Source organism: Erythrolamprus reginae, chromosome 1 (assembly GCF_031021105.1).
Source record: "Erythrolamprus reginae isolate rEryReg1 chromosome 1, rEryReg1.hap1, whole genome shotgun sequence".
NCBI lineage: Eukaryota > Metazoa > Chordata > Lepidosauria > Squamata > Dipsadidae > Erythrolamprus > Erythrolamprus reginae.
The window spans coordinates 400,659,044-400,683,043 of record NC_091950.1 but is presented as its reverse complement, the minus strand read 5'-3'; the positions used below and the strand labels follow the sequence as shown (position 1 = coordinate 400,683,043).

The 24,000-nt window shown below is 41.6% G+C and overlaps 1 protein-coding gene across 2 annotated transcripts in view; it reads left to right on the top strand.

The window, feature by feature from the left end:
- RFFL (ring finger and FYVE like domain containing E3 ubiquitin protein ligase) overlaps positions 1–24,000 on the top strand; it is a 75,700-nt gene that overhangs the window by 30,706 nt on the left and 20,994 nt on the right. For both annotated transcript variants that reach the window (XM_070735149.1, XM_070735148.1), the window contains one exon: positions 13,139–13,323. In XM_070735149.1, the coding sequence (XP_070591250.1) occupies positions 13,144–13,323 (180 nt within the window). In that variant the 5' untranslated portion in view covers positions 13,139–13,143. The remainder of the gene's footprint in view (positions 1–13,138; positions 13,324–24,000) is intronic.

Sequence of the window (24,000 nt, the reverse complement as noted above, 5' to 3'; positions counted from 1 at the left end):
CTGTGTTTTGTTTTGAGCAATCGAAATCCATCTCTGGGGACGGTGAACCTGGTTATACACGCCTGATCAGTGCTGCATCAAGGTTTGCTAACTTAGCAAGCTTTGATTCATGGCAAAAGCTTTAACAATAGCTAGCCAAAGTATCCTAGTTCATAGATAATGTTGAACAAGTAATGAGTTCATAGAAACATAGAAACATAGAAGTCTGACGGCAGAAAAAGACCTCATGGTCCATCTAGTCTGCCCTTATACTATTTTCTGTATTTTATCTTAGGATGGATATATGTTTATCCCAGGCATGTTTAAATTCAGTTACTGTGGATTTATCTACCACGTCTGCTGGAAGTTTGTTCCAAGGATCGACTACTCTTTCAGTAAAATAATATTTTCTCATGTTGCTTTTGATCTTTCCCCCAACTAACTTCAGATTGTGTCCCCTTGTTCTTGTGTTCACTTTCCTATTAAAAACACTTCCCTCCTGGACCTTATTTAACCCTTTAATATATTTAAATGTTTCGATCATGTCCCCCCTTTTCCTTCTGTCCTCCAGACTATACAGATTGAGTTCATTAAGTCTTTCCTGATACGTTTTATGCTTAAGACCTTCCACCATTCTTGTAGCCCGTCTTTGGACCCGTTCAATTTTGTCAATATCTTTTTGTAGGTGAGGTCTCCAGAACTGAATACAGTACTCCAAATGTGGTCTCACCAGCATTCTATATAGCGGGATCATAATCTCCCTCTTCCTGCTTGTTATACATCTAGCTATGCAGCCAAGCATCCTACTTGCTTTCCCTACCGCCTGACTGCACTGTTCACCCATTTTGAGACTGTCAAAAATCACTACCCCTAAATCCTTCTCTTCTGAAGTTTTTGCTAACACAGAACTGCCAATACAATACAGTGATCCCCCGGTTATTGCGTCCCCGACCATTGCGAACAGGGTAATTCGCGATTTTTCAACCCGGAAGTCAAAATACCATCTACGCATGCGTGCCCTTTTTTTCTATGGGCACGCATGCGTAGATGGCAACCGGGAGATCAGCTGCTGGGCGGCTTCCCTGGGTCTTCCCCCTCTTGCTGGCATCAGCAAGGAGTTTCCCCACCGCCCACGCAAACTCCTCGCTGCCGCTCGCCCGCCCTTCGCCTGCCCACGCCGTTCGCTCCCCCTCTTGCTGGCGGGAGGGCGAGAAGCCCTCCCCAGCACCCGCTCGCCCGCCCTTCGCCGCTCGCCCGCCCTTCGCCCTGGCCGCTTCTTCCCAGCGGAGAAATTCCAGCCCCCATCTGGTCCCGCCCGATCCTCCTCCCTGAGGCAGCTCGCCCTCCCATGGCCGCTTCCTCCACCCTCCATCGCAAGCCCTCGCCACCGCAGCCAACGTGCGCTGCGATCTTCAAGCCCGGCTCCTTTCGGCCCAGCATCCCGGGCCAAGCGGCTGCCTTCCGTGACTGAGCCTGGCTGGCCCGGAAGATCGTAGCGCGCGTTGGCTGCAGCGGCGAGCGAAGCCAAGCCGGCAGCAATGTCGCCGCCGCTGCAGCCAACGCGCGCTACGATCTTCCGAGCCAGCCAGGCTCAGTGACGGAAGGCAGCCGCTTGGCCCGGGATGCTGGGCCGAGAGGAGCCAGGCTTGATCCGCTGAGCCTGGCTGGCCCGGAAGATCGTAGCGCGCGTTGGCTGAAGCGGCGGCGACATTGCTGCCGGCTTGGCTTCGCTCGCCGCTGCAGCCAACGCGCGCTACGATCTTCCGGGCCAGCCAGGCTCAGCGGATCAAGCCCGGCTCCTCTCGGCCCAGCATCCCGGGCCAAGCGGCTGCCTTCCGTCACTGAGCCTGGCTGGCCCGGAAGATCGTAGCGCGCGTTGGCTGCAGCGGCGAGCGAAGCCAAGCAGGCGCGCCGTTCTCCGCTGACTCCTAAAGCGGGGAAGTTCGCCAGGAGTCAGCGGAGAACGGCCCAACTGTTTTAAAACGATTGGAGCTTTCCAATGAGTCCCGAAGACAAACGGCAAACTTCCGCGTTTGTCTTCGGGACTCATTGGAAAGCCGCGCGGGTGTTTTAAAACATCCCCGCCGACATGGGGGGCTTGCTAGCACCCCCCCAAACCCGGGTTGGGGGTTCGGGGGGGTGCTAGCGAGCCCCCCATGTCGGCGGCGACGTTTTAAAACAGCCGCGCCGCCCCACAATCTTCGGCTCCTCGCTAGCGCTGCGGAAGTTTAAAACACCATCTGCACATGCGCAGATGGTGTTTTTACTTCCGCAGCGCTACTTCGCGAAAACCCGCTCGTTGCGGGGGGTCCTGGAACGGAACCCTCGCAACGAGCGGGGGATCACTGTACTCAGATTGAGGATTCCTTTTCCCCAAGTGCATTATTTTACATTTGGAAACAACTATCCAGGGATTAAGTCCAATCTTCACTAATTTATTTATCAGCTCTTTATGTGGAACCGTATCAAAGGCTTTGCTGAAGTCCAGGTAGGCAATATCCACGGCACCACCTTGATCCAACACCTTTGTGACATAGTCAAAGAAATCAATGAGATTAGTCTGACATGATTTGCCTTCAGTAAAGCCATGCTGATTTGGGTCCAATAAGTTATTGTTTTTTAGGTGCTGATTTATCCTCTTTTTGAGTAGAGTCTCCATCATTTTAACTACAACTGATGTCAAGCTAACTGGCCTGTAGTTACCAGCTTCTTCTCTACCGCCCTTCTTCTCTACCGCCCTTATTATCTACTGCCTTAGTTCATGCATCACACTGACCTTAAAATATCAACCACTGTGATGGTTTTATTGCTTTTGAAAAAAACACACCACATGATATCTGAAGGTGAATCATGTATATAAGGATATGTATATGGGGATATATAGGAGAACATGAACTGGGTAAAACAATAGGATTATTTATTTATAGGTGCATATAAACATTTCAAGTGACACTGATGGCTTTTGAGAAGGGGTGTGTGTCATTCTTTCATTAGTTTCAATTATTCTGCCCGTGTAGTTATTTTGACTTCATGAAATATATGACACACTTTCAGTCAGTCATTTATAAGTTACATATATATACTATATTGCTGTAATTTTTTCATATCCAACCTGTAAAAGAAGAACATTATTTTGTCTTTTATAAAGATGAGCTGGACTACTGGGAGGTAGAATATGTCTTAAAACATGTTAGTTATAAGGAGATATGTTGCTGAGTATTGGGTTTAGCTAATCACTTGCTTGGAAGGAGCTACAGTATTCCTTTCCTTGAATGAGGGGCTGTGTCTGGTTTAATTATAGAAAGCCCTTCATGGCATTGGACCAGAATACCTCCGGAACCGCCTTCTGCCGCACGAATCCCAGCGATAAGTTAGGTCCCACAGAGTTGGCCTTCTCCGAGTCCCGTCGACTAAACAATGTCGTCTGGCAGGACCCAGGGGAAGAGCCTTCTCTGTGGCGGCCTCGACCCTCTGGAACCAGCTCCCCCCAGAGATTAGGATTGCCCCCACCCTCCTTGCCTTTCGAAAGCTTTTGAAGACCCACCTCTGCCGTCAGGCATGGGGGAATTGAGACATCTCCCCCTGGCCTATATAATTGATGCATGGTATGTTTGTGTGTGTGTCTGGCTTTTTAAATAAGGGGTTTTTAGAGACTTTTTAATATTAGATTTGTGATACGTTGTTTTTATTATTGTTGTGAGCCGCCCCGAGTCTGCGGAGAGGGGCGGCATACAAATCTAATAAATAAATAAATAATAAATACATAAATTATATATATATATATATATATATATACTTACTTCAGTTAAATTTTGGTTATTCTATAAAAACGTTTTGAGGGATCCTTGGTTCTCTCTGAGCTTGCTTGTTTCCTTGCAAATGTGTCATTACCCTAACTGGGTAACATCATCAGAGCTAGTCACCCAGAGTCCGCAAGGAGTTGGGTGGCCTACAAATGGCATAAATAAATAAGGACTGCTCTTTGCTGTCAGTTTATATTATGCTGTCCTGCCTGACTCTGTGGGAGGGGGCGGTCTTAGAGATTCCTTGGTTTGGCTGTTTACTGATGGCTCTTTGGCAGTTTCTTGATTGGCGTATTGCTTACATGAATGTTAGTCTGAAATTAACCTTTGGAGTTAATCTATGCTAGTGTTTCTCAATTATTTTCTGTTAAGCCCCCCCTAACCGCCTGGGAGGAAGTAAACATTTTTCACCCCCCAAACTCTCCGATCTGGGCCCCAATTGAATTTTAGTGTTAATATTTATTATTGATTTTATTTATAGTTTGCGTTGGAAGGGACCCTGTGGGTCTTCTAGTCCAGTGTTTCCCAACCTTGGCAACTTGAAGATACCTGGACTTCAACTCCCAGAATTCCCCAGCCAGTGAATGCTGGCTGGGGAATTCTGGGAGCTGAAGTCCAGATATCTTCAAGTTGCCAAGGTTGGGAAACACTGTTCTAGTCCAAACTCCTGCTCGTGCAGGAGACCCTATACCATCCCAGACATATGACAGTCAAGTCTCCTCTTAACGGTCTCCAGTGTTGGAGCATTCACAACCTCCGCAAGCAGGCCATTCCACTGGTAAATTGCTCTCACAGTCAGAAAGTTCTTCCTTATTTCCAGGTTGAATCTCTCCTTGGTCAGCTTCCATCCATTGCTCCTTGTCTGGCCCTCTGGTGCTTTGGAAAACAGTGTGACCCCTTCCTCACTGTGGCAGCCCCTCAAGTATGTGACCCCTTCCTCACTGTGGCAGCCCCTTCCCCAGGTATTCCCATGTTACACCAACACTCCGCAGTCTGCATTGGTTGCCGATCAATTTCCGGTCACAATTCAAAGTGTTGGTTCTGACCTATAAAGCCCTTCATGGCATCGGACCAGAATATCTCCGAGACCGCCTTCTGCTGCACGAATCCCAGCGACTGATTAGGTCCCACAGAGTTGGCCTTCTCTGGGTCCCGTCAACTAAACATTGTCGGTTGGCGGGCCCCAGGGGAAGAGCCTTCTCTGTGGCGGCCCCGACTCTCTGGAACCAGTTCCCCCAGAGATTAGAACTGCCCCTACCCTCCTTGCCTTTCGTAAACTTCTCAAAACCCACCTTTGTCGTCAGGCACGGGGGAAACTGAGATATTTCCCCAGGGCCTATATAATTTATGTATGGTATGTTTGTATGTATGTCTTTTTAATAATGGATTTTTAAAAATATTTTAAATTGTAAATTATTAGATTTGTCATGAACTGTTTTATTGTGTTGTGAGCCGCCCCGAGTCTACGGAGAGGGGCGGCATACAAATCTAATAAATAAATAAATAAGACTGTCCCCCCTGAACCTTCTCTTCATTAGACTATCCATGCCCAGTTCCTGCAACCTTTGCTTGTAGTTTCTATTATTTTACTTATTATAAGCTGCAAGTAAACCATTGGCTGGGAGTAAGTCACACTGATCTCAGTAGAGCCTGTTTTCGGTTAGGCAGGCATAGGCTACCATGGTTAGGGCTCTTTTTTGACATGGGGCCAAGCCAGCTTAATCAAGCCGAGGTTTTGGCATCCCTGGCCTGCCCCATAAGCACCACCTCTGCTGGGAGGCTTTGGGGTGGAAGGAGGTTTTGGGGTGCTGTTCGAAGCCAGGGGGGCACGCCCCACTACTTGTGAAGGACTTATCTATGCTGATCCAAGTGCTGATTACTGGTGAAGAGATGCTGCAGCCTTTTTCTCTTTTGGGCTGGTGGATTATCTCTTGCATATTCTATAGATTGTTAATGTTCATGTGTCTACTGAGGGCTGATTTGTCAGAGTGCCAGGCTTTTACAAATTCCCTGGCAATTTTTACTGCTAGTCATGTGTGCATTGTGCAATGAATCATCTGACCTTTCATGTAGATCTTCCCTATTGCAATTACTTCCTTAATTAAATGTAGCAATAATTAAGCTGTCTTAACTTTCACTTCTTTCTCCCTGAGGTTTTGGTGCCATCTCACTATAAAATCTTTATTACAACTATAATTGTCAAAAACTGGCCCAGAGATTTAGGAAATAATAGGCTAGAACTCTAATTTATGGCAGTTTACTTATTATTCCCTCTTAATAATAATAATAATAATAATAATAATAATAATAATAATAATAATAATACTCGGGGCAGCTCACAACAATAACAAAAACAATATAATAGATACAAATCTAATATTTTAAAAAAGTATATATAAAACCCCAACAATTAAAACCATACAACACATGCATACCAAACATAAAATATAAAAGCCTGGGGGAGGTGTCTCAGTTCCCCCATGCCTGGCGATATATGTGGGTCTTGAGTAATTTGCGAAAGACAAGGAGGGTGGGGACCGTTCTAATCTCTGGGGGGAGTTGATTCCAGAGGGCCGGGGCCGCCACAGAGAAGGCTCTTCTCCTGGGGCTCGCCAAACGACATTGTTTTGTCAATGGGACCCGGAGAAGGCCAACTATGTGGGACCTAATCGGCTGCTGGGATTTGTGCGGTAGAAGGCGGTTCCGGAGGTATTCTGGTCCACTGCCATGTAGGGCTTTAAAGGTCATTACCAACTTTACCAATATTTTCACAATTTATTATCTTAACATGCAAAATGTCCCTTTGCCCTTTGCTATTGTCTTTTGCCTTTGATTTAAATTCAGAGAGCTTGTCAATGGGTACAAGAATTTAGGTCCGAAATATAATAGCTGGTGATGTCTGCCTCCTTTCAATGCTGCTTTTTGCTGTTATACAAAGGGATTAGGTGTATTTATGTCTTGAAAGTCTTGTTGAGAGTGATTTAAATTTATTTATTTTACGCCAATTATGCAATCAAAGAGATTTTATCTACAAAGTTATGAGATCTACTCAATGTTATGACTCCTTGAGTTACAATCATATTGAAGCTTGCCATTACGATTGCAAGTCACAATGTTCGTAAATAAGTTTGCCCTGTGATCTGTAACTTCGTTGTAGCAATTGTTAAGCTGATCCATTGTTCACTGAGGTGCAGTTTTACCAAAAATTAGAAGTAAGTGTGCAAGTAAGATACGTGACCATGGGATGCTGCAGAAGACTGTAACAGTGGTCACGTTGCTGAGCACCCAAAATATAATCCACTATCGTTGGAATTTAGGATATGGGTCTTCTACTTTCTCAGATAAGTCATAATGTTGAATGGTTGCTAAGTGGCCATTTGTAACTTGAGGACTACCCATACTTCAAAGCCATTTCCTTGCATTTGGAATTGTTTCTACTTTAAAAAAAATAATTTTAATTGAATGATTAAAAAAAACATGTGCATACATATATACAGATCAAACATACACCAGACTCTACGTAACATCAACATATAAAACATAAAGTGACAGAAACCTCCCACAAACAGTTACTAGTAATATTTTTGTAGTGTTGTGTACCATTATATCTTCTATGTTACTGTAATATTTTTGTAGTGTTGTGTACCATTATATCTTCTATGTTACTGTACCATTGATTCCTTAACTTATCTATCTCAAAATATTTATTTAGTTTTGTTCTGTTCCTAATTTCATAATTTTGAATTATCTATTAGAATTTACCTACCTGTCTTTTTGTATTTTATATTTCGTGTTTCTCACTGATTGTTTTGTTTTATTTTTGTATTCTAACCAATTCTTTCTAAAACTCGAGCAGACATGCTATTGTTGTTGTATTAGCACCGGTAAACCTAAGGTAGCAACTATTGCTTTGCTATTGCCACATTGCTTGGAAGCTGTTCTTCATAGGCACGTTTGGGCAATGATCCAATGACCCAATTCTACTGGAACTCTCTGTTTAAAGGGGCAGCAATAAATGGGATAAGAGGGGAAGGCAGGTAAACCTATGAACAACAATTGAGATAACCCTAGCCTTCTTTGTCTAAGAAGAGGAGAGATGTACCCTCAAACCTTAGATGATTTGTGAAGTAGACAAACGGACTATAGTTAGACTATAAGTTAGTTGGGGGAAAGATCAAAAGCAACATGAGAAAATATTATTTTACTGAAAGAGTAGTAGATCCTTGGAACAAACTTCCAGCAGACGTGGTTGGTAAATCCACAGTAACTGAACTTAAACATGCCTGGGATAAACATATATCCATCCTAAGATAAAAATACAGGAAATAATATAAGGGCAGACTAGATGGATCATGAGGTCTTTTTATGCCGTCAGTCTTCTATGTTTCTATGTTTAAAAATATTGTCATACAGCAGTCACGAAAAGTTGCCAATGTTATCTAGTAGTGTTATATGAGGCAGGCTGGTATATTACAGGTAGTCCTTGCCCTTATAACCATGATTGAGCCCCAAATTTCTGTTACTAAGCAAGACATATATTAATGAATTTTGCCCCATTTTATGACCTTTCTTGCCACAGTTGTTAAAGTGAACCATGCAGTTGCTAAGTTAGTAACTCGGTTGTTAAGTGAATCGGTTTTCCACATTGACTTGGCTTGCCAGAAGGTGGTAAAAGGTGGTTTATATGATCCCCCAGGACACAGCAACCATCATAAATATGAGTCAGCAGCCAAGAATATGAATTTTGATCATATGACCACCTGGGATGCTGCAGCAGTCATAAGTGTGAAAAACGGTCATAAGTCACTTTCTTCAGTCCGGTTGTAACTTTGATCACTAAAATTGTTGCAAGTCGAGGACTACCTATATTTCCAATTTGCTCAGATTTATTAATTAATTAATTGGACTTATATGCCAATTACATTTGTAGAAGGTGGGAAGATTTGACCAAGGGATTTGTGAAATTTTAGCTCAGACTCTGATCCTTTTGCATTATAAACATGGGAACACTTTATTTCATTCTAATTTATGAGATTTGCATCATCCTTTCCTCCAGAAAATAACATTTGAATACTGACCAGACATTGGTTTGGAATTTGGCAGTGGTTTTGCTCCCCAAGCTTCTTTCAATTTAGTTTCTGAACATTTTGTTACAATTGTTTTCTATCATTGGTTTTGGAATATTGGAATCGGAATATTTAGAAAAAAAATATTTTGGAGCACATAGGGTATGACTGTTGCATCTGTGTACAATTCTTTAAAACAGCCATTAACCCCAGCTGCCTTCATTATTGTGTTTATATTTTTCCTCTGGTTGGTTTGATTTTAGTAGGTAAAGAACAATAACGACAAAAAAGGCTGATCGGTGAAAATCCATTAAGGGTTATCAGAGATAACATATCTATTTTAAACTTGATCAAATAAACCCAACTTTATATTTATTTACTTTTAAAAATCTTGATTTTTAATCTCTTCAAATAATGTGCTGACCTTGATTCCTTTTCATTGTTCTTTTTTTAAAATATAAACTTTATTAAATTTTTCATAAAAAGACAAACATGACGTACATACATTTAACATCTATTTGGGGTTACAATTACCCCAGTTGTTTTTGAAGTCTTTCTAATACAGAAAAAAGAAAATTCACTAATAACTTATAAAATTAATATAAAATGAAAAGAAGAATTTTTGTTTTTATATACAGTGATACCTCGTCTTACAAACGCCTCGTCATACAAACTTTTCGAGATACAAACCCGGGGTTTAAGATTTTTTTGCCTCTTCTTACAAACTATTTTCACCTTACAAACCTACCACCGCTGCTGGGATGCCCCCTTTCCGGACCTCTGTTGCCAGCGAAGCACTTGTTTTTGCGCTGCTGGGATTCCCCTGAGGCTCCCCTCCATGGGAAACCCCATCTCCGGACTTCCATGTTTTTGTGATGCTGCAGGGGAATCCCAGCAGTGCAAAAATGGGCACTTCACTGGCAACAGAAATCCGGAGGTGAGGTTTCCCATGGAGGGGAGCCTCAGGGGAATCCCAGCAGCGCAAAAACGGGCGCTTCGGCTGGCAAAAGGGGTGAGTTTTGGGCTTGCACGCATTAATCGCTTTTCCATTGATTCCTATGGGAAACATTGTTTCATCTTACAAACTTTTCACCTTAAGAACCTCGTCCTGGAACCAATTAAGCTTGTAAGACAAGGTATCACTGTACTTATTACCTATAAGGTTAACAAAATAAAACTAATTCTAATATCTATACATACTTTCAAATCATTTAAATCTCATTTTTTCCCCTTTTATTTAACCATGTATACGATTTATTCCAAATATCGTAAAATTCTGATTCTTCATGATTGTTCTTCATAAAACGTATCAGGAAAGACTTAATGAACTCAATCTGTATAGTCTGGAGGACAGAAGGAAAAGGGGGGACATGATCGAAACATTTAAATATGTTAAAGGGTTAAATGAGGTTCAGGAGGGAAGTGTTTTTAATAGGAAAGTGAGCACAAGAACAAGGGGACACAATCTGAAGTTAGTTGGGGGAATGATTAAAGGCAACATGAGAAAATATTATTTTACTGAAAGAGTAGTAGATCCTTGGAACAAACTTCCAGCAGACATAGTTGGTTTAACTGAATTTAAACATGGCTGGGATAAACATATATCCATTGTAAGATAAAATACAGGAAATAGCATAAGGGCAGACTAGATGGACCATGAGGTCTTTTTCTGCCGTCAGTCTTCTATGTTTCATTGTTCTTTGTCACTTCTCATAAAGTTCTTCAAATATTTAAAATGTCTCTCTTGTAAATCCAATACAAGAAAGTCATCCAAGTTAGACTTGATTTGTTATTTCTTTGCCCCTTTTAACTATTAAGGTATCAGTAGGTTTCATTTGTATTTTCAAGACAACATCTTTTTCCATTTCATTTTTCTACCCTGTCATGTTTAAACCAGGAGTGTGAAATTCAAAAATGTTCCCTACTGATTCTGTGGGTGTGGCTTGGTGGGCATGACAGGGGAAGGATACTGCAAAGTCTCCATTCCCACCCCACTCCTGGCGGAAGGATATTGCAAAATCCCCATTCCCTCCCCACTCTGGGGCCAGCCAGAGGTGGTATTTGCTGGTTCTCTAAACTGCTCAAAATTTCTACTACCGGTTCTCCAGAACCTGTCAGAACCTGCTGAATTTCACCCCTGGTTTAAACCCATTTTCAGGCTAAATCAGTAAAAGCTCAGTTTTATTAAGTAAAAGCAGATCCTCTTCTAAATATAGTCTATAAAGCCAGACATTATTAAAATTAACTTCTGTGTATGACAAAGACAATGTGTAAGAATGTAGGAAAAATGAGAAATATATAAACATGAAATATAATGTATATACTGTAATTATAGAAACATAGAAACATAGAAGTCTGATGGCAGAAAAAGACCTCATGGTCCATCTAGTCTGCCCTTATACTATTTTCTGTATTTTATCTTAGGATGGATCTATGTTTATCCCAGGCATGTTTAAATTCAGTTACTGTGGATTTATCTACCACATCTGCTGGAAGTTTGTTCCAAGGATCTACTACTCTTTCAGTAAAATAATATTTTCTCATGTTGCTTTTGACCTTCCCCCCAACTAACTTCAGATTGTGTCCCCTTGTTTTTGTGTTCACTTTCCTATGAAAAACACTTCCCTCCTGGACCTTATTTAACCCCTTAATATATTTAAATGTTTCGATCATGTCCCCCCTTTTCCTTCTGTTCTCCAGACTATACAGATTGAGTTCATTAAGTCTTTCCTGATACGTTTTATGCTTAAGACCTTCCACCATTCTTGTAGCCCGTCTTTGGACCCTTCCAATTTTGTCAATATCTTTTTGTAGGTGAGGTCTCAAGAACTGAACACAGTACTCCAAATGTGGTCTCACCAGCGCTCTATATAAGGGGATCACAATCTCCCTCTTCCTGCTTGTTATACCTCTAGCTATGCAGCCAAGCACCCTACTTGCTTTTCCTACCGCCCGACCACACTGCTCACCCATTTTGAGACTGTCAGAAATCACTACCCCTAAATCCTTCTCTTCTGAAGTTTTTGCTAACACGGAACTGCCAATGCAATTACTCAGATTGAGGATTCCTTTTCCCCAAGTGCATTATTTTACATTTGGAAACATTAAACTGCAGTTTCCATTGCTTTGACCATTTATCTAGTAAAGCTAAATCATTTACCATATTACAGACGCCCCCAGGAATATCAACCCTATTGCACACTTTAGAGTCATCGGCAAATAGGCAAACCTTCCCTACCAGACCTTCCCCTATGTCACTCACAAACATATTAAAAAGAATAGGACCCAGAACAGACCCTTGTGGCACACCGCTTGTAACCTGTCTCTGCTCAGAATACTTGCCATTAACAATAACTCTGATGTTTATGCTTCAGCCAGCTTGATTTAGAATTCTTCTGGAATTCTATGGAACGATGAGGCTTTAAAGATTTGCTTATAGATAAGAGATGAGATATGGGAAGTAGGTCATTGTTTTATTTAAAGGGGAAATGATACGTTACTAAAATTGTTTACATTGTGATAAAATTGGTTGTTAATACAATTATTATAAACAAAGAGATGGCTGAAATTATTCCACTTTCTTTTTATTGAAGGGTATTTTTTTATTGGTTGGAAAAGTGTCTATTATAAGAGAATCAACTCTTTAAGTAGATGAGGGTGTGCAGATTGGACCTTTAGCAGCCTTATAAAATACCACAACAATGTCAAATGAAATTTGACAGGCACACGTTTTGATTGTTGTATTCAGGGATTTAAAATAAATACATTTTAACTGAGAAAAATATATTCCCTGTATATTCCCTTATTACCTGCAAACAGCTGAGCTTTAGATCCCGTATGTGTGTGTAATAATAAGGAGGTGTAGTATCTCTCTATTCCTAATGAGTCTGGCCCATTTTGTCATGCTGTGAAATGAGATTATTTACCAGATTCAACTCAGTAAAAGGAGAATTCGTGTTTTTAAATCCCAGAAGAAATTATTTCTGTGCCTCCCCCTTGCCCATGTTGTTTTGTTGATTGATTGACTGTGTGCCTGTTTTTTATATATACTGTTTTTATGAGATTATTAATTTAAATTGTAACTAGATGGGTGGGCATTGGATTTGGTATTATGTACTGTACTGTTTTTTATTATTGTTGTGAGCCGCCCCGAGTTTGCGGAGAGGGGCGGCATATAAATCCAATAAACCTAACCTAACCTAGTTTCATGCTTTCTAAAGTCCTTATTTCAAGCCAAGAAACCTGGCTTCTTTCATCCTGTTGACTGACTTTTGTTTGAAAAATCCACAGCTATCATGTGGGCTGCATGTTGCAACTGGTTTTGCCTGAATGGACAGCCTGAAGACATACCACACTGCCCGCAGCCAGGAACCCGAGCCTACTCCAATGCTGGCTACAGCTCCTTCCCATCTCCCACAGCCTCAGAGCAGAGTTGCAAAGCCTGCGGGGTGCATTTCACCAGCTCCTTCCTTAAGGTGAGTGATGAGATCCTTCGGGACTCATTATTGGAAGAAGGCCTCTTTTTAGCCTTATTTTAGTATATGTAGCACTCAGCACTCCTATGATTTAAAACCCTTGCATCAGATGGTGGAGCAGACCAAGCTGCAAAGTAGAAAAGTCGGAGGCTTCTTTTTAAAGGAAAGTTTGAGCTGCCTCTAATAAGATTTAAAGATCAAACCAGAGATTTGGGACTCCCAAATTGTAATCTGAGCGGGTCATGCTGATTGGCACTGATGGGAATAGTACACAGGGGTAGAAGACCCAACTCCCACTGTTGCTTTTAATGTTGGTGTGTGTAGCTTCATGGAAGTTAAAAGCATAAAATCCTAGAGTTGGAAAAAACACTGCAGAGAACATCTAGTCCAAGATCCTTCCCAGGGCAAGATCTGCCAAAATATTTTGGGCAGATGCTTAGCTAGCTTCTGGTTGAAGGCTTCCAGGAAATTCTTCCCAATATCTAAATCTACTTCATACACTTTGCTAGGATACACCACCCTTGCCAGACCAATACCCGCGCTTAGCTACTGAGTAGTGTAGAAAGGCCAGGGTGAAGACTAATTTTGATTTAATTTCTATTGAACGCTAAATTAAATATTGTCAATAATTTGATTGACTGATAATGTGCCATGAAGTCATTTTTGACTCCTGACGACCACATAGACAGATCTTCTACGAGGGGCTCCCAGGAAGTACTGCACCACATTTTTTTCTTGAACAATTATTTATTGAAGACAATGAAACTTACACCCAAGAAAGAATGGTGTTTCTTCCACACTCCCTATTTTTCCAAGTAATCTCTGTCCCGCTCTATGGCCTTCCTCCAGTGAGACACAGGGGGATATAGGCCCTGTCGGTACCACTCCTTATTCTACTGGCCTCACCCTCTGTTCTTCTGTTCTGTTCTTCTAATGGCCTCACTCTCTGTGCCCAGCAACTAACTGTACTTCTGTCGACTGCAGATTCTCCAGAAACTGTACACAAATGCTCCCAACAGTTTCTTTCTCCGCAGTGAGAAATTCAATGATGACACGCTGCTTGTAACGTACATCACTTACAGACGCTATTTCAAAACACTGCTGCAGCTACACTATCTGTCTGAAGAAATGCAAAATTTACACATGCACTCCTGACAATTCAAATAATGTATATCTAAAGTTTCGCTTTCGTATCATTATTATAGGCTGAGAAAAAAAATGTGGTGCATTACTTTCTGGGCGACCCTTGTACACAACCTGTTCTGTCAAGTCTCCCAATGGTGCGCTCTCTGTCACTGAACTGAATCTATCCATCTTTTTGCTGCTCATCCTCTTCTTGTCTTTAATAACTTTTCCTCCTGTCACAGTAATAATTTGTGGCAACTTTTGAAGTGTTTTTAGGGCCTGACATGCTGGCTTGAAGTCCTAATATTAGGTTCCCCTACTCTGTTTATATGGTGTGGCAGCTTTCATAAAGCCAGAAGAGAAAGTTGTGTGTTTAGAAAAATCTCCTTAGATATACTAATCTCACCTTGAAATTCTAGTCCATCTTCGCAGACTTTCCTTTTATCTTGCTCTAGGAAAAAAGAAAAGAAAAAAGAGAATTCTAGATATACCGCCTTAGACATATAGAATAGGCTTCCACTGTTCTATATGGCCACAACTAAAAATAGCTAAACAGTTCTAAAATGGAAAAGGTTTTAGAGGGAATCACTTTTAAGACCATGCTGCCAAGTGTCTAGCTACAAAATTAGAGACAAAACTAGGGAATGCAATCATTACATACTGGATTCCAAACAAATTCCAGCACGTTCCGTTCAAGATGATTCTGCAGATTTTTTTTTTTCTCTACTTGAAAACAGTGCCGAATTTCAGAGTATCTGCAGAATGAGGGATCCTCTCTGAGCTTGGCTGTTTTCTTGTAGATATTTCATTACCTAGCACTGACGCTATTTGGAGTGGTAGTCCTAATTTCTCCGAAAAGTGAAAAGTTTTGGGAAAAGGTTATGTGGAACCAAACCAATCTTATCCCCGTTGAAAGAGTTACTAATTCTAACTGGAACAAAAGTAAGATGTGGTATGTTACTGAATTCCTGGTGTCAAACTGGAGGCCCACGGATGGGTATGTCACATGCAGGCCACACACACCCCGGCTCTATGGAGGGAAAAATGCCGTGAAACATCTCATGATGGCAACGTGATGTGGCGAGTTTGACATTTGTAGTCTTCAGGATGAGTTACAACCCCAGCTGATACTTTATCCTCACTTCTGCAGGCTTTTGTAGTTCACCAGCACTCTATATAGTGGGATCATAATCTCCCTCTTCCTATAACAAACAAGAAGAGGGAGATTATGATCCCGCTATATAGAGTGCTGGTGAGACCACATTTGGAATACTGTGTTCAGTTCTGGAGACCTCACCTACAAAAGATATTGACAAAATTGAACAAGTCCAAAGACGGGCTACAAGAAGGGTGGAAGGTCTTAAGCATAAAACTGATCAGGAAAGACTTAATGAACTCAATCTGTATAGTCTGGAGGACAGAAGGAAAAGGGGGGACATGATCGAAACATTTGAATATGTTAAAGGGTTAAATAAGGTCCAGGAGGGAAGTGTTTTTAATAGGAAAGTGAATACAAGAACAAGGGGACACAATCTGAAGTTAGTTGGGGGAAAGATCAAAAGCAACGTGAGAAAATATTATTTTACTGAAATAGTAGTAGATCCTTGGAACAAACTTCCAGCAGACGTGGTTGATAAATCCACAGTAACTGAATTTAAACATGCCTGGGATAAACATATATCCATCCTAAGATAAAATACAGAAAATAGTATAAGGGCAGACTAGATGGATCGTGAGGTCTTTTTCTGCCGTCAGTCTTCTATGTTTCTATGTTTCTAAAATGTTCCTGGTGACTTACGCTTTGCTAATCAGATTTGTTGTCTTTGTGAACTTCTTGAGCAGACAGTCCTTTCTTTGGAAAATCAATATTAATCTAGAGTTCAAATGATGGTGGGGGATTGCTCCGAATGGGTGAAAGTGACATAGTCCCATCTCCTTAGGTAAGAGTACTCACTTAGCAAGAGTATTGTCCATACAAATACATCCAGAAGTTGAGCAATAGAATAACCTCAGGCACCAATGCTTTTATTGCCTTAGTGTCCCTAAAGCAGTGTTTCCCAACCTTGGCAACTTGAAGATATTTGGACTTCAACTCCCAGAATTCCCCAGCCAGCGAATGCTGGCTGGGGAATTCTGGGAGTTGAAGTCCAGGTATCTTCGAGTTGCCAAGGTTGGGAAACACTGCCCTAAAGGCAGAAGCAGAAGCTGGATTTTCTAGCTATCCTTGACTTGTGTACTAAATTCTTATGCATCTGACCTCTCCAGAACCGCCAGGGTCCTGTGGAACACGACATAATCCACATTCTTCTCCCAAGAGATATGTATTTCAATGAGTTTCCCCAACTGTTTTCTCCCCTTTGCTGGGGAGTCCTTCCAAGAAGTGGCAGGAATCCAGGCTTTGAGTTTCTCAGCAAAAAGTCTTTGACCTGCTTCATGTTCCCAGACAAAATATGATGAGGGAAAGGGGGAGTTGGATGTCTGAATGGGCAATATGGCCTTTTGATCATCCCCCGCCCCCACAACACACACAAAGAATTGGGACCGACTTCAGCAACTGACAACATTGGGCAGCTGCCAGGAGTACCAGTCCCAGAGCCTCATTACAGCCTCTTGTTTGCTTCTTGGATTTATAGTCTGCTGTTTGTTCAGGACCTCAGGGTTGGGCACATAGCATTCCTTTCTCCGTTTTCTTTACCGCAACCCTAAATATATTTGCGTGAGAGAGATTGATTGTCCCATGGTCACCCAGTCAACCGCTGTAGCTCTGAACTTCTGGACTTCCCAGAAGTTCTCAACCTATGACCACAACTGAGCTCAAAATGTATGTTAGTAAGCGAGGCATTTGTTAAGTGAGTTTTGCCCCATTTTATGACTTTTCAGTTGTTAAATTGCCTCCTTGCCTTTCGTAAACTCCTTAAAACCCACCTCTGCTGTCAGGCATGGGGGAATTGAGACATCTTCCCCAGGCCTATATAATTTATGTATGGTATGTTTGTGTGTATGTCTTGTTTTTAAATAAGGGGGTTTTAGATATTTTTAAATAATTAGATTTGTTATTGTACATTGTTTTCATTATTGCTGTGAGCCGCTCCGAGTCTACGGAGAGGGGCAGCATACAAATCTAAATAATAATAATAATAATAATAATAATAATAATAATAATAATAACAACAACAACAACAACAACAACAACAACAATAATAATAATTCTGAAGCATAACACACCAGACATCCTGATTGTGGAGAAAAAGAAACTATGGACATCGCAATCCCAGGAGACAGCAGAATTGAGGAGAAGCAGCTAGAGAAATTAGTGAAATACGAAGATCTGAAAATCGAGCTGCAACGACTCTGGCATAAGCCAGTTAAAGTGGTCCCAGTGGTACTTGGCACGCTGGGCGCAGTGCCAAAGGATCTCAGCGGACATTTGAAAACCATCAGAATTGACAAAATCTCCATCTGTCAATTGCAAAAGGCCGCTTTACTGAGATTGGCAAACATAATTCGCCGCTACATCACGCAGTCCTGGGTGCTTGGGAAGTGCCCAACTGGTGATGAAATACGAAATCCAGAATAGTGATCTCGTTTGCTGTGTTGTATTGACATAATAATAATAATAATAATAATAATAATAATAATAATAATAATATAATAAATGCATTACTGCAGTTGTTAAATTAAAGTGAATCTGATTTCCCCATTGATTTTGCTTGTCAGAAGGTCACAAAATGGGAGCACATGAGCCCGGAACGCTGCAACCATTATAAACGTGAGTCTGTAAATCACGTAACCATGGAGATACTGCAACAGCCATAAGTATGGAAAAGTCATAAAGTCAAGTTTTTTCAGCACTGTTGTAATTTCGATCAGTCACTAAGCGAACTGTTGTAAGCCAAAGATTTCCTGTACAATATCTTTTGTCTGTTCTTTTTTGTCATTTTATAGTCCAGCTCAACCTCTGCAATGGCATTATAATCTCCCATCACAGAAATATTTTCATAGTCTAATTCAATTATTTTGTTATGTAGCCTAGAATAAAACTCATCTTGGCATTCCTTTGGTGCCTAAATTGTAACTAATAGTGGTTTATTATTATTTTTAATATTTTACATATCAAAATTATTCCATCTTCATCTGTATACACACATTTCTTTTTTTTTTGCACGTATAGTACAATTTCTTTTTTACTCTAATCTGCTAATGCCGAGTATAAGTCTCCCAATCTTGCACATTCTAGTAGTTTTCTTGTGTTGTATTCAAATAGGTACTTCTTGTTAACATATTATATCTATTTTTCATTTCCTCAATTTATTAAATATTCTTTTCTATTTTATGGCTGAATTTGATCCATTTATGTTTATTGAAATCATCTTAATCTCCTGTATACATGTACAATATCTTAGCTACTATGCCCCACAGACTTTCTTGCCTGCTATTTACTATCACGCCAGCTAGATTTTGATGCTGCCACCCGGATCCGAGGCCTGTCATCAAGGGATTATTTGGACTGAATAAGCCCTTGATATGATCCAGTTGGATTCCTACAGTCACCATTTAAGTTTTCTGCAGTTACAGTATATGTTTATATCTTATATTTTGTCAGCAACATTAACAATCAATTTTTATGCATGACTCATATCCTGAAGTAGTCAGTAATTCCAAGAGTCCTGTGAATTTAAATTTGGATTTGGCCTGCTTTAATGAACAGAAGAAGCTTAGACCAATTGAAAAAGATGGGGACTTGAATGACTCTGGAGGAGTTAAACTTGCAATAAGCAAGTACAGTATAAATGTATTGCAGTAAGCAACTCACCTGCTTATTTCCTTATATTAACTCCGTAAAGCCAAGATCTGAAATGGACTCTTCCCTCTCAACAGTTGGTTTTTTTATTAGATTAGATTTGTATGCCGCCCCTCTCTGAAGACTCGGGGCGGCTCACAACAATGATAAAAACAATATTATAATGGCACAAATCTAATATTAAAAATAACTAAAAACCCTATCATAATTAAAAAACCAAACAGCACATACATACCAAACATAAATTATAATAAGCTTGGGGGAAAGATGTCTCAAATCCCCCATGCCTGGCGGTATAGGTGGGTCTTGAGTAGTTTACGAAAGACAAGGAGTGTGGGGGCAGTTCTAATCTCCGGGGGGAGTTGATTGCAGAGGGCTGGGGCCGCCACAGAGAAGGCTCTTCCCCTGGGGCCCGCCAGACGACATTGTTTAGTCGACAGGACCCGGAGAAGGCCAACTCTGTGGGACCTTATCGGTCGCTGGGATTCGTGTGGTAGCAGGCGGTTCCAGAGGTACTCTGGTCCAATGCCATGTAGGGCTTTAAAGGTCATAACCAACACTTTGAATTGTGACTGGAATTGCTTCAATTTGCGACGGTTAAAAGGAAGGAGAATCTTTTTTTCCTTTTTGATGTGAGCTTTTAATTTTTATAAACTTCTCTGGGAGAAGTTTTCATTGCATTTAATTCAGGAGCCACATGTCTAAGAGGGGTGTCAAACTGGTGGCCCGTGGGCTGGATGCGTTACACGCAGGCCACGGTCACTCCAGCTCCGCAAAAGGAAAAACTGTTGCGATATGTCACGTGGGTGAGTTTGACACCTGTGCTCTTATAGACTTCAATACCCAGAATTCCTCAGCCAGCTTTGGTGGCTGAGGAATTCTGGGAGCTCAAATCCACAAGTCTTAAAATTGCCAAGGTTGGTTTAAAGTAGTTTTTTCAAACTTGGCAACATTATGTTGGCAGGGGAATTCTGGGAGATCAAGTCCAGTTCAGCCCAGAAGACTCTGATCTGGGGTTATTGTCTCATTGGGGCAATAGTGGTTTCTGAATTAGCTTGCTACCAGTTTGTGCTTGCGCTTGCTTCTGCACATGTGCAGAAGCGTCCTGGTTGGGTGGGAGGAGCTTCTACCTCCGCTACCAGTTCTAAGAGCGGGTCTGAACAGGGAGCAACCCACTGTTGCATTGGGGGCATATAAGTATGTTTTATTAATAGGATACTATAGTTAAATTGGATTACAGTAGTCCCTCGCTATACCGCGCTTCACCTACTGTGGCTTCACTTCATCGCGGGTTTCTGAGGAAGCCGATCGGCAGATTTAAACAGCCCGCCGAACTCGATCGGCAGGTTTTTTTAAAAAAAATAAAAATCTAAAATTGTAAATACTGTATTTAAATACTGTATCTAAAATAAATACTGTGTGGGAAGGGTTTATAAACATTTAAAACAATGAAAACTTACCAAACAATTACAATATAAATACTTAAATAAGTACTATCAGTCGATAAATTCCCCATCGCGGATTTCACCTATCGCGACCAGGTCTGGAACGTAACACCAGCAATAGGTGAGGGACTACTGTAATACTGCCATGGCATATATATATTTTGAGTGGAGGAATGGGCTTTGAAATGGCACATAGAATTGAAGTCCGCACATCTTAAAGTTGCCAAGTTTGAAAAACACTGCTTTAAATCATTACTTTTAGCTCTAAAATATGGGTTTAAGGTAAGCTCAGTGTAAAAGTGTATAAGTCATGGCATTAGTCATTAGTTTGTGGCATAGTTATAATTGAACATACGATAGGTTAGCATGGTAAAGCCTGTGTACTTTCTGTATCTTGGGGTTTAATCTTAAAGTAGGAATTCATAACAGGTTCCAGTTGATCTATTTTAATTTCGTAGTTTTCATGTGTGACAGAAAGCAAAAATAAAGGAGAGAGATAATTCCTTCATGCTTTTAGACAAGTCGGGATGTGTTGCAAACCTTCAGAGGAGGTGGTTTCCCCTTCGCTTATCTGCCACTTTTGTTGATGCATCTACAGAGCAGGATTTGGGCATAATGATGCATTCTCTCTGATGATAGGATTTATCTGTATTTATCAACTCTAATTTCTTTATATGAGATGATAATAAGGACTGGTATGGCTGTGACCATAATTTAATGAGATTAAGTTAGCTTGGACTCCTCTGGAGGAAAGATTATTCGTGACATGAGTCCTGTTTGAATTGACAAGGAACGAAATTTTCTCATTTGCATGAGAAGAGATTTAAGCAGAGAGATTTTGCTTTGCTTGTTTTTTAGTCAAAGCAATGAGCCCTGATGAGCTGCTCAGGGAAGCTTGTGGGATGACAACACTTCCTTTGGTTAATTTCTCATGTACTTAAATTGAGAAACCCTTGACCCAAAGTGACCAGAACTTTCTGAGATGGGAAAGACATAATTACCATAGGATTTTCAGGCTGTGTTTGTTTTGGAAGCATTTTTATTTGTTTGTTTACTGCCCATCTCGCTGTGGGGCTACTCTAGGCAGCTTACAACAGTAAAATTGGAGAAATGAAAAGGAGTGTGGCCATAACAGTAGCAAAGCGATGGAACAATAGAATAAATAATTTAAAAACCACAATGAGAACACAGCAAAGTGAGAATAAAAGATGGGCGGGAGGGAAAACTGGGAGTGAGGGGGCAGGTGGGGATTGCTATCGATCGACCTAGTAGTCATCTTCAGTGTGGTATTCTCCCATTTAGGTCCCCAGTGGGGATTTTTTTTAATTGGGAAATGGTTTTATGGATATAGAGAAACAACACTGATTGCTTTGTGCTCCTGATGAATCAAGTATTTAGAGCATATTTTACATTTTGTTTCAGGAGGAACGCAGTGACTATAACAGTGATGGCAAACCTATGGCACGCAGAACCATATCTTGGCCTGTCGTTTAGATGTTTGGGTGGTTCAGGGTCAGGAGTTTGTGCTGGGTGGGGCATATCTTTTGGGGATTGTTATGTGTGTTGGGACTGGTCTTTAGGTGTCATGTGAATTTTGTTGTATGGGTCTACTTGTGTATATACTTTGACAATAAAGTACAGTGATACCTCGTCTTACAAACCCCTCGTCATACAAATTTTTAAAGATTTTTTTGCCTCTTGTTCCAAACTATTTTCACCTTACAAACCCAAGCCGCCACCACTGGGATGCCCCGCCTCTGGACTTCTGTTGCCAGCGAAGCGCCTGTTTTTGTGCTGCTGGGATTCCCCTGAGGCTCCCCTCGCTGGGAAACCCCACCTCCGGACTTCTGTGTTTTTGCGATGCTGCAGGGGAATCCCAACAGCGCAAAAACAGGCATTTCGCTGGCAACGGAAGTCCGGAGGTGGGGTTTCCCAGCGAGGGGAGCCTCAGCAAAATCACAGCATTCAAAAACATGAAAGTCCAGAGGTGGGGTTTCGAGGACTTCTGTGTTTTTGCGATGCTGCAATTTCGCTGAGGCTCCCCTCGCTGGAAACCCCACCTCCAGACTTCCATTGGCAGCGAAGCACCCGTTTTTGCGTTACTGGAATTCCCCTGTTGGGATTCCCCTGCAGCATCACAAAAACACGGAAGTCCGGAGGTGGGGTTTCCCATGGAGGGGAGCCTCAGGGGAATCCCAGCAGTGCCAAAACGGGCGCTTCGGCTGGCAAAAGGGGTGAGTTTTGGGTTTGCATGCATTAATTGCTTTTCCATTGATTCCTATGGGAAACATTGTTTTGTCTTACAAACTTTTCACCTTACAAACCTTGTCCCGGAACCAGTTAAATTTGTAAGACAAGGTATCACTGTATTTATTTTATTATTTATCTGAGGGCAGGTGAGACGGCATGCACTCGCTGGCCAGGTGATTTTCAGCCTTCTTTTTGGCAGTTTTCACTCTCCCCAGGCTTCAAGAGCTTCCCTAAACCCTGGGGATGGCAAAAACCCCCAACTCGATGGGCTAACTGGAAGTTTGTTTCCAAATGTTTGGCACGTTTGGGCGTTTTGTGCCAGGCTTCAGGCATCCAGAGGCTTCAATGTGGCCTATGTGCATGTTCAAGCGGGAGGGGGGGCAGCAAGGGAGGTTGTATGCATCTGTGTGGGATATGGATGTGGGAATGCACACATGCCGTAGCGTGCGCACACGCCCTTTTGGCACCCGAGCCAAAAATGGTTTGCCATCACTGGACTAAGCCCACGAAGCTCTCTCGCATTGCCTTGCACTAGTAATAAAGCCCACACTTTGACAGTTGAAACATTTCCAATGGTTCAAATTTGGCAAAGAGTTCTAGACTTTTGCCTATTTGTGATCACCTTTGAACCTGTTTATTATTAGGCACCGAGTGGAAAGTTGTAATAGGCATATGTGCCCTGTACATTATGTGAGGCAGAGCAGGGGGTCTCCAAACTTGGCAGCTTGGCTGGCTGAGGAATTCTGGGAATTGAAGTCCACAAGTCTTAAAGTTGCCAAGTTTGGAGACCTCCTGAGGTGGAGGATGGGCCAATGGTAGAATAAGCGCCTAAGGAAAGAATTTGATGGAAGGCTGGCAGCAAGATATACTGCAGTAGAAAGAGAGGTTGGATGGAGTTTATGCAAAATAGCAGGAATGGGCATGATAAATTTAATGAGTTGTGATAATTAAATAGAATAGAATAGAATAGAATTTTTATTGGCCAAGTGTGATTGGACACACAAGGAATTTGTCTTGGTGCATATGCTCTCAGCGTATATACAATAAAATATACTT